The sequence below is a fragment of the Monopterus albus genome, unplaced genomic scaffold (assembly GCF_001952655.1).
Source record: "Monopterus albus unplaced genomic scaffold, M_albus_1.0 scaffold154.1, whole genome shotgun sequence".
NCBI classification, from domain to species: domain Eukaryota; kingdom Metazoa; phylum Chordata; class Actinopteri; order Synbranchiformes; family Synbranchidae; genus Monopterus; species Monopterus albus.
The window spans coordinates 960,468-972,403 of record NW_018128034.1 but is presented as its reverse complement, the minus strand read 5'-3'; the positions used below and the strand labels follow the sequence as shown (position 1 = coordinate 972,403).

The window sequence follows — 11,936 nt, the reverse complement described above, 5'->3', positions numbered from 1 at the left end:
AGAGGCTGGCTTAACAGCCAGAACAATCTTCATCTGCTATTTCTACTGCAGACTGATCACGCAATAACGTGTCTGTGATTGACATCCCTTTCGTCAAGGCCTAGGCCCAGCATTTTCAGAGAACAAATAATAAAAGAAAAATATGAATTCATACCACTTCTGTGTTACAGCATGCAAGCTTCAAACAATGTGTGTTTTCCCTTGAGAAAGTCATCATTTAAGTCAGTCAGTGCAATGTGGTAAACCTGGCACCTTTGTGGTCCCTGGCTTTGGAGCTGGGGCCAGTGTCTGAAGAGGTAGGAGAAGCATGGACATCAAAGGCAGGGTTGTGAATATGCACAGTAGCTTGTTTGCTTTTCTTTGAGCGAGTCTTAGTGTGATGTGGAGAAGAAGTATCGCCTGTGGAGTTGGTGGTATGACGGGCCCCGCAACTCGTGGAGAGCTCCGGTGAGGGGTCAGAATTCACCGTGGAGCTGTTGTCTAGGCAGGTTTGAGCTGTCTGAGGTTTCCCCTGAGGACAAGATGTGGACAGAAGCAGAGAGAGAGTGGCCGACTCCAGCAGATCTTTAGTTCCCTGTGTGCACTGGGGAGGTGCAAGAAAGATGGGGGAAGGAAAAAAGACGAACTGATGAGACAAGACTTAACAGGACAAATAGTTTGGCGTTAGATCACTTCAGCTAATGCAGAAACAGCTGTGCAAAGGCAAGCTGGAAGTAGAAGATCCCACATGCATCATGCCATGGATTTGCAAATACACAGACCTAGAGAATCATATAGGTTATTAGTTCACTGAACATGGGAGAGCATTCACTAGGTAAACTGAGTATGCCAAAAAATTGCTTAAACTTGAGTACTTGAAAAACTAATTTTTAAAAGTCCTTGTGTCCAGCACCGATAACACTGGCTCCTACACTTGTATGTTGAGTATCTTGTCAGAAACAACCTGTCTGTTCTGCACAGATCTCTCTAAATCTATGCCCTAGTTTGTAAAGAAACCTTTCTATTAACAAGGGTTTAAGATATATGCTAGCAGCTCTGTAGGCTAAGGTAATGCTTTAAGCAAAAGACCTGACTATCATTATTATCATTATAGAGGACAAATCTAACAAATCCCCCTTGAACAAGCACTTGGCGATAGCATGGAGAAAAACAATGTTTAGCAATGTCAGCTGAGACATTGCCCCCCCAACCTTTGTTAGGATAATGGATGGATGGATGTTTATCAAGTTCATGTTTTAGCACATTAGCATGCTAACATTTGCTAAAAGTACAGAAGAGGCTTGTGGGATATCAGTGGATTTGCAGGTGTTCATCATAAACTGAACAAATTAAAACTCTGACGTGCTGGTAGTGCAATAGCAAAAGTCATGGGATCACCAAATTCATTAAGATTGCTTCTTGAACTTGCATCATTATTCTTTCAACAGAACAAAGTGTTGGAAAATATGTCCCCTTGTTTCTAACTGACTGTACAAATCACTCATCACAGTGCACAAGGATGCTAGCTTTTTTTTTTTTTTCGTCTCTGGTTCATGTAGTGTTATTTTATTGGTACATGGTCAAATATAGCACCTTTCTACATGTTGCAGCACACTCAAAGCACTTTACACAATTTCCCATTCACCCATTTGCACACACATTCGCATAAGGGTAATATGCAACTTTAGGTTCATTGTCTTGATCGAGGTCACTTCAATATGTGGTTGGAGAAGTTGGGGAATCAAACCGCAAACCCTCTGGTTAGGAGATTACCCGCGCTACCTTCTAAATCACAGCCAATAGTCCTAATAGTGATGAAACGGTTACCAATTAGCAGAGCTTATACTTTTCATATCCCTTGAGCGTCCAAATCCTGTTTCAAACGTATCTGGAAAAAAATCTTTCTGGATTAAGAAACAAATCCTGGGAAATCTGTGACATGAAAATGGCCAATTTTGAAGACCACATTCTCACACTGTAGTAGAATTGTTTGAGCCATAACATCTGTACATAGTGAATTAATTTTATATACTATAACCCTGTTTTTGTTAAATTATGTACTCTACAATGTACTGTATTTACTATAAAGCCATGCAGTAGCAGCCAGCCAACATGTAGACACAGCAATTGGTACAGTAGCTCAGCGATCACTTTCCCTTTCTCTTACCAGGCTTACCAAACTCAAGCCTTGCATTTCTTGCTCTAAATGTGGCTTAATCAGCCAGTGCAGGACCCAGCAAAGTCCAGACATTTCTCCTCCTAGTGTCGGTGGCAGGACAGGCACAGAGACAGACCACATACAGAACAGCGAGTTAGGACTGGGTGGATAGACGCACCATTTTTTGGACCTTTTGTTCTTCTTCCAGTACTGGTCCATCTCACACAATTAGAAAATCCTGGAAAACCTTTTTACTGTAATTTAATTCAAAAAGTGAAACTCATTCTAGATTCATTACACATAGTGAAATATTTCAATTTATTTTTTGTTTAAATTTTGATGATTATGGCTTACACCTCATGAAAATCAAAAATCCATCATCTCATAATATTACAATATTTCAGTTTGAGTAAATTACTAATCATGCAGTATAAATAGTGTATGTCTCAGTAGCTCAGGACACACAACTGCAACCATGGGGAAGACTGTGGGATCAATAAAGTACCTACTCTACTCAAGACTGCTGATTTGACACTTGTCCAGAAGATGATCACTGACACCCTCCACAAAGAGGGTAGGCCACAGAAGGTCATTGCCCAAAGGGCTGGCTGCTCGCAGAGTGCTATGTCAAAGCATATTCATGAAAACTTGACTGGAAGGGAAAAGTATGGTAGAAGAATGTGCACAAGCAACAAGGATGATTGTGGCCTTAAGAAGATTGCAAAGCCAATTCAACAACTTGGGAGAGTTTCACAAAGAGTCCACAGTCAACACAGCTGAATACCAGGAGCTTTAAAATGACTTCATGCTTCTGTTTGCTGACAAGCTTTATGGAGATGCCGATTTCCTTTTCCAGCAGGACTTAGTACCTGCCCTCAATGCCAAAATTACTACTTACTGGTTTGCTGACCATGATAGTACTGTGCTCGACTGTCCAGCCAACTTGCTTGACCTGAACTCCATAAAAAAATCTATGAGGAATTGTCAAGAGGAAGGTGAAAAACACCAGACCCAATAATAGATGAGCTGAAGGTTGCTATCCAAGCCACCTGGCCTTCAGGACCAGGGCCACAGACTGATTGCCTCCATGCCATGGCCCACTGAGGCAGTAATTCATGCTAAAGGAGCCCTGATCAAGAATTCAGTGCATAAATGAACATACTTTTCAGAAGTTGGCCATTTCTATACTGTCAATCCATTTTTGATTGATCTTAGGAAATACTCTATTTTGATACTGGATTTTTGATTTTCATAAGCTGTAAGCAGTAATCATCAAAATTACAACAAAATGACTTGAAATATTTCACTTTTCTTGTAATGAATCTAGAATATGCAAGTTTCACTGTTTGAATTAAATTACAAAAGAAAAAAATCCATGCTATTCTATTTTTTTGCGATTCACCTACATGTTAACTGGGAGGATGAACAAAGAAAAACTGATAAATGAATACACGAGTACACAGACATGGATGGATTATTAGAGACTGGGTCCCTGGGCACTGGCATGTAAAAGGTCCCCCACAATCCTAAAGAAAAGACCCACAGAGTCAAAGCTTGTTAGTTGTTGTACCCCTAGTTTTGCATCTGAGGTTATTTTGCATCTCATTTTCATCATTTTGATTTTTATTTACTTGCATCTCTTTATGCATGTTTTCTGACTTTTTCATTTCTTTGACTATTTTGCTCTTTTTACTCACTTTGCATTTCTTCATGGTTATTTTTAGGATTTATTTGTTTTGTCTATGAGGACGCTGTGCATGTCCTTGTGCCCATTTTGCATCTTTTTGTCTAATCCATTCCAACAAATTGTTAACAGTCACTTCATACAGAGGCTCTGATCCAGCAGACCCGTGATGCTTAAGGCCGGGAACAGACCTGGCAGGCCCCTATATTAATCCATCCATGCACAAAAATGATCCAATGAATTACATGGACTTTTTTTTTTTTTTTTACATTTTTTAATTTAATATATGACAAAACAAATATGTATAAAAGCAAGATGGTCAACTTAAAACAAAACAAAGACATGAAATAAGGCCATGAAGGGAAACTGGTGGGATATGGTGTGAAGTGGCTTGAGTCATCGCAGACTGGCACTTGAACCTTTTAAACATAGGTGAGACTGTTAACATGACAGTAAAATGTAAACCAGCACAGAATGAAAACAAGGTATTGCAGCCCCTCTCACAGCTTCAGTGCTCCAACTGAATTCAAAATGACCATTTTCACACAACCCAACTCAATAAGATAAATATATTTAAGACTAGAAAAGCTATAGCTTCAGCTAGCTTTGTTCATTCCATATACACAAATAAACGTTTTTATAGCTGTCTTGTTCTTTTTGTGTAAACAGCCGAGCTGTTTGCCATGATAGATGCCAAACAGCAGCTACTCTACTACTAAAAATGAGAGCACTGTGTCTCAGAGTACAGTTGTATGTGAACCACAGTTGCATCTTGCAACCAAAGGTTACTGCACAGCTCTCCAGTCATCCTTTTATAACCCACACCAGAGAGAACAACAAGAGAGCAGCACTGTGACAAACAGCTGGAAACAGCACGAGTCTTCACAGGATAAAGCAAAAATATAAACAGCAGTTACCCTGATTTGTTCATTTCCACGGGGACACATGGCTGTTCAGCCTGTCCGCAGCAAGATGACATCTCAAATCATCAAGCTGACAAGGTCAACAGCAAACCACACCTTATTACATCCTTATTCCAAAGAATAGCTCCCAAGTGAGATGAGAAGCTCAATACCACTCATGTCTGCACGTTAAATATAAAGCTACAGCCAGCAGTTGGTTAGCTTTTAGCACAAAGAAAACAGGAGAGAGCTAACCTGGCCTGTGTCTGGGGAAAAAAGGTCACCACCACTTCAAATCTGTTGTATTTACATAACGTATTGTATTATTTAAGTCTACTTTATTTAACCCTTGCATTAATTATATACAGTATAGCCTCACGTGGTCAGGTATGGCGGCTACACATTAGTCAATGTTAGCAACCCTAAACAGATATTGCAAATAACATTAGCAAGTTAGATTACTGACTTTAACTTGTCTCTACTTCTAAAGACCCACTGGAATTCACCATTACCACATACTTGCCACAGTGGCCAGTGTTTGGACCACAGCCATGAGATTTAAATTGAGCTTTTCATCTCACTCTCTGAACAGGAAGCAGAATTTCTCAAAATGTTGAACTGTTCTGTTCACCTGCAACTAGGGATGTCACCGACAAAACTAAAAACTGTCAATGCACACTACTATACATTGTCCAATTTTTAAATAACATTAAAAGTTTCATTTACACTGATAGAATAATAAATGAAAGTCACTTTCGGCTTTTCCCGTTTAGGGGTCACCACAGTGAATCGTCACATTGACATTTGGCACGTGTTTTACGCCGGATGCCCTTCCTGACGCAAGCCTGATTCGAACCCGGGGCGCCGCGGCGAGAGCACTGCGCCTTAACCACTAGCCTACCAGGGACTGATAGAATAATAAATACCAATGTGTAAACCTCTGACTGTAATGGAAACACAGTACATGAATAGATTAACCTGTACACCACAGCCAACAACAGGCAGCACACAGATGCTGGTTGGGCTACAGCAGGCAACAAGGCTCCTGTCAGGCCAAGGAAAAGTTTCAGTGGGAGTTGGGGGGTGCAGAGACAGGGTGGGGGGGGTTCCTGCAAGCGGAAAACCAGCGGGGAATATCCTCCTACCACGTTTATCTCGCTTTTTGTGGCCAGAGTTTGCAGCTCAATGTCCATGCCGGCCGTCTGAGCAGATTCATCAGCAGGCAGAAAACCTCGTCTGTTGATCAAGCTGAAACATGACAGAAACAAGGAAGGTCCAAGTACTATTTTAGTCTGGACTCTCGTGTACCCTTACTAATGAGTGCACATCAAACAGAAGGCAAGGACTGTGAGCATGATCAAAAAATAGTTTCAAAGAATTTGAACAACAAAATGTACAGTTGAAGTCAGAAGCTTCCATCCACCTTAGCCAAATACATTTAAAGTCAGTTTTTCACAACTCCTGACGTTTAGTCATATAAACATTCCCTGTCTTAGGTCAGTTTGGATCACTACTTCATTTTAAGAATGTGAAATGTCAGAATAAAAGTAGAGAAAAAGATTGATTTCAGCTTTTATTTCTTTTATCACATTCCCAGTGGGTCAAATGTTTACATACACTTGGTTAGCATTTGGTAATATTGCCTTTAAATTGGTTAACTTGGGTCAAACGTGTCAGGATGCCTTCCACAAGCTTCTACAACAGGTTGTTGAAATTTTAGCCTGCTCATACTGATAGAACTGGTGGAACTGAGTCAGGTTTGTAGGCCTCCTTGCTCACACACACTATCAGTTCTGCCCACAAATTTTGTGCTGCTTTTACAAAATATGTTGGGAATTCTATAGGAAAAAAAATATCCAGTTACTTCACTCCTATAGGAGTGTATATATAGTGTCATTAGTGTCAGTGAATCACATGAGCCAGTACTATCAAATTCAGTTTAACTGCAATGCTCTGGTCTTGTTCTTCACTTGGTCTCGGTTTAGGTGGTCTTACAACACCACATATTATATTTATATCCCTAACTGTAATGCCAGTAAAACCAATCTCTATCAGGATGAGACATGCAAATGACAACTGTTAGCAGGAGTTCATCTTGAGTACCGAATGGATCCAGCAGCAATTCATATTGTATGTGAGATCTAAGACTAACCTCGGTGGCATAGGTCCACAGAGCACAGAACAACAGTTGATAAGGATGTTTCCATGACTGTATGGGTTGGTGACATCTCCAGTCTTTCCTGACCAGGAGCCTTTAATCTGGGAGAGAAAACGGCATATTGATTATAGACATTTTCATGTTAAAAAGTCTTCATTCACTTCATACATTTTTTTTAAATGTGATTACTGCAGAGGTTTGGTTTTTGTGATTTTGCATTATTAAAGAATGAGTAGTCTATTATTAGTGATGACTAAAAGCAATAAGCTCCTGCACAGCATCAACACTCATGGTAAATTAATTAGCAACTGAAACAGCCACAAAAAATACACTAAGTCGCTGACAGTGTGTGGATGTTATTATATATTATCTAATAGTTCAAGTTGACATACATTTCTAAAAACTTCAAATCTAAATATAAATGCATATGTTCTTACATTTTACAAACATCCAGAGAACTGTTTGACCTGTACCACATGACACCAAGGGTGTAAACACTTTCCAGACTCACAGTACTCACGTCTTCATTAGTGGTCCGGTTGGAAGAGACCAGGTATGTATGGAAACCTGAGAGGCCCAATATGGACCAGACTGAGAAGAAACATATCACCAGCTCCACTGCAGTGAAAGGCTCAGTTAAGGAGAGTCAGCGTATTTGAGGAAGGAAGAATAAAAATTAAAAAAAAGACCCACTGACTGTATTTGTTTACTCAAGAAGTCATAAAAACATTTGCGAGTGCAGGATATCTGCCTGGACTCTCTTGCAGAGCAAACACCAGGCCTTTTCCATCTTGTGCCCCTGAAAGAGAAGGAAAAAGTTACAATGACAAAAGACTCAAGTGTCTTTCTAAATCTATTAAACGGTATAAAGGTGCATAAGGTGTTGGTACTCACAAACTAACAATTAGATTTTCTTTTTTATGAGTGAGCAGTAAGGCCACAGTCCGGCTCATATTATTTGTCTTTAAGAAAACCCTTTAGTTAGGACTCGTGGATATCAAGTGTCCACATGGGACCAAGTAAAAAAAAAAAAAAAAAAATTTACATGCCTTTAACACGGTGTAAAAAAAAAAATTTATGGGGTTTTTATATCAGATAGCGTAATTGCTGTGACGTTGTAAACCTCGATCTGGCAGTTCGTGCGAGACCAAACAAACACTGAACAACCTAAGCTTTGAACCATGAAATCGTGAGGTATTTTACAGGCAGCTTTTGCTCTGGCTGCACGCTAACAGTTCCTGACAGGCCCTGTTTGAGCCAGGGGTAGCAGCAGTTAGCAGTAAAATCCTGAAACACATATGGACCTGAGCATAGACACGTACTCAGTGCTAGATGTGTGGTCACACAGCCGAAGATGAACGCTGTCAGGAAGGAAAGCGACACAATGAAAGTGTAGAAGAAGCGGTAGTTGCGTTTCCCTACGCAGTTCCCCACCCAGGGGCAGTGATGGTCAAATCGCTCTAGAAGGGAAGCACAGCAAGAGAAAATTCACAGTGATATGACATTTTAATTTAAAGTAATAGTTCAAACGTTACACTGATACATCATTTAAGTCAATCCAGCCTGTACTAGAGTAAAGGAACAATGTTCTCTGTAGCCATGTGAAGCCCTCATTTATTATTTATTGCTGATAAATGTCACAGTGCTGGTGTGTGTCCACAGCTCACCCACACAGTTGTCACACAGGCTACAGTGGGAAGTGCGTGGAGGCCGGAACATCTTGCAGGTGAAGCAGTACTTGAGCTTGACCACCTGCTGGTTGATGACGACTTCCTTAGTACGTGGCGGAGGCCGATAGCAGGCGTTACCAGTGTTGTCTCCAGAGGAAGGGATGGAAAAAACAGACCCAAAGAGATGAAATTAATCAGGTTCACTGATCAGTTAAACTGGCCATAAGAGATAAGGATCTGGTCGATCAATATTAGCACCTACACCCTCACCATTTAACATATACAGGAAGCACTGAGCCTTGTTTATTTATAATTATATAATTTTCGACTTGTGGAAGGCTGTTAGCAGGCTAACCAAACTAGTTTGTACATCTAACGTTCGCAATCCTCCTTACACCAATTCTCTGTCCAACTTGCATGCATGTGTGGGTTTCCTCCAGCTTCCTCCCACAGTCTAAAGACATGCAAGTTAGGTTAACTGGCAACTCTAAATTACCTGTATCTGTGAACCCCCACCCCCATAAATACAGTGTAATGCAGTCCAGTACAGCACTGCCACCATCTTTTGCCTCAGTAATAAAACATACAATTTCTTAACATTTCTATGAGTGTGAAAACAAATGAACAGTATAGGCATCATAAAAGTAGGCTTTGAGTGTCGCTCACTCAATGTGACCACACAGCTCTGGTTTACTCTGCAGAATAGAGTCACTCTGCACAACACCTGTGCAGAGAATACTGTGCCACAAAAAATATCCAAAACATTCCTTAAAGATAGGGTGGTAGGTAAATATGTAGTAGTTATGTCATGTTTTTGTTTCAAAAATAGCTGGAACAACAGCAGTGTGGTTGGGTAACATGAACATCTTAAATCACCACCTAAACTTTGGCCATGAGTAGGCATTTACAAGGTGCACATGAAGCCAAATTTAGACCAAGGTTACGATACCGAAATATGCTGCAAGCAAAGGAAAGGCGATGCTGGCAAGACTTAAAACCTACAGTGAACATGGACTACTTTCAACAGGTCTCTGGTGAAAAAACAAACTCTCAAGAAATCTGTACAGAACCTGGAAAGATGACAAAACTCTCAGTCGTGACAGAGTCCAGACCAAATAAAGAAGCTTTAGAAGTCAACAAGACACCTTCTCTTGGGAAGAATGGCCTGGATGGCTGCCAGTGTAAGATTCATTACACTGAGTCACAATACATGACTCTTTTCAAAATCTCTACTTAGAAACTTTGATGTGTCAGAGGTTTTATCATCATTAAAATGAACTAGGAGCAGTACGAGTGATGACTGCACCACTAGAATTTGCCTTATAATTCAGTTTCAAAGTAAAATAGCTGACACTAGCAGAACATTCCCTTCAATTTCAACTACAAATCATGCTCTGATGCAAAATAAACCATGTGACGCTCTTATAACAATGCAGAAAGCAGTATGTCCTGGAAGTCTGACATAACTGAATGCTACTGAGCAGAGGGTAAGTGACAAAGACATGAGCTGGGCTTAAGTCGTTTGAGTTTGGGGATGAAATTGCTTTTAGGAAACCTCTGGTGCCATTAATCTAAATTCAGTGCCACAACAAAGATATTTAAGACATCCATACAGTTCTGACCTGATTATGGCAGAGTCGGCTCTTACCAATCTGTTTCTCAATGTCTGCAGCCTCGTCTGGTGTCGCTCGGGGCAGGATGCCGGGGTCGGTGAAACTAGTCTGGAGCAAGGTGATGATCACAAATCCAAAGAGAACTCCTCCGATAACAGGAATGCAGCTGGTCAGGTGTTTGACGAGGAAGGGACAGCTGCAATATGGGGAGATGACAGACAAAGGATGAATTGCCAAGACACACTGACCATAGCAAAGGCTGGGAAAGGATTGAAACAAAGCCCTGTCTCATTTCAGTGAGCCGACTTTGTTCACCCACCAAGGAATCTAGTTTTAATTAAGATTCAGTGCTTTTAATCACCATCTGACTCACAAGAGACAGAACACACTTTCACTATAGTGAATAGTACATATCTACATTTAAGTAACTTTACAAAAATGCCATTTTTAGATTGAAGCAGTCTGCCTTATACCTTCCTGAAAACTTTAACTAGAAATCTAGACTATGAAATGTTATTTTTTTAAGATGAATTAAGAACTAGTCAAAACATTATTCTTGCTTAACCTGAATACGTCATTTTAAAGGTTCGGGATAGATCTAATACATCAGACAGATGGCAGTTCAATATAAATCAATCAAGTTACACAACTGGTTTAGCACTTCTGATTTACTGTTGTGGAAGGTGAGATACACTGAATTTTCGCAATTTAGATCAATTATACTATCTTCAGCCTATCATATTTTCAGAATCTCTGCAAATAGTTCACCCCCTGCACGATTAAAAAGCCGTTTCCCGAGAACTCACTCGAATATAAAGAATAATCCAGTGGTGACGAGAATCAGGGCCAGGGTGAGGGGCAGGACCCCGCTCTGCCGGGCCATCATGATCCGTCCATCGCAGTAAAAGCGATTCTTCCCGGGGAAAACTTCCCACTTTCTCCTCGGTCTTCTCGGCTCGTCTCTCTTGTCGCTGCTATCTCCATGATGAGGTGGAGGGATAGGGGTCGGTGTAGGAAGAGCCTGTGGTTCGATTTGTTGATAGTCGCAGTTTTTCATGATTTATAACATAGTTTGGTTGCTCTGTCCCAATTCGGAACACCGGTGCATTTGGCCTGGAACAAACAGCATCACCGACACTCCTGTATTTTGAGGCAGCTGAACGCAGCAGATTCCGACGAGAAAACAAACTAGCGTTAAACCTTTACCATGGGTATGCAACTGCTAATAACCTTAAGGACCCGTGCTCCAAATTGCATCCCCGTTCCTTTCCATGCCTCTGTAGTCTGTCTCTAGAAAGACTGCGCATATTCAAGGGACAGCCCGCTGGCTGTGTCATTCAGCCAGCTGCGGACTATTAACACCAGTAAGCCCCAGTAACATTACCACTGCTAGCTCGTTAGCCGGTCTAGCACTGTTAGGTAACCGTTACAGCAGCAGTATTCATATATGCTCCATACATGAGCACTAAAACTTTGTCATTGTTGATGCATACTGCTCTCCTGCCAAGAGTCCTGACACATCAGTGACTACCACTGATTAGCTGCTTTGTCATAAAACGCCTCGTCTCTCTGTCGTCAAACACATAGGAACGATGTATTTCCGGTATGTTTATGATTGCATGGCCACACTTTTTATTGGAATAATTTTAGCTTTGTCATTATTATATGTTTTCGTTCTGAGTGCCATTTATAGAAACGGTCAAATCTCTATATTGTTGCCAAATTGAACAGCATCCGGTAAATTAATACATCACTGTGGCTGGTTTAATCAA

General features: G+C 40.8%; 1 protein-coding gene across 1 annotated transcript; it reads right to left on the bottom strand.

Annotated features, from left to right (window-relative positions):
• Positions 1-218: 218 nt before the first annotated feature.
• Positions 219-11,896, bottom strand: LOC109968574 (palmitoyltransferase ZDHHC18-like). The gene is made up of 9 exons (XM_020614927.1): positions 10,971-11,896; positions 10,200-10,360; positions 8,549-8,698; positions 8,204-8,341; positions 7,629-7,680; positions 7,402-7,504; positions 6,876-6,982; positions 5,869-5,971; positions 219-583 (listed from the first exon to the last, which is right to left on the bottom strand). The coding sequence occupies exons 1-9, from the start codon at positions 11,219-11,221 to the stop codon at positions 227-229; spliced, it is 1,422 nt and encodes a 473-aa protein (XP_020470583.1). The 5' UTR covers positions 11,222-11,896; the 3' UTR covers positions 219-226.
• Between the last annotated feature and the right edge of the window lie 40 nt (positions 11,897-11,936).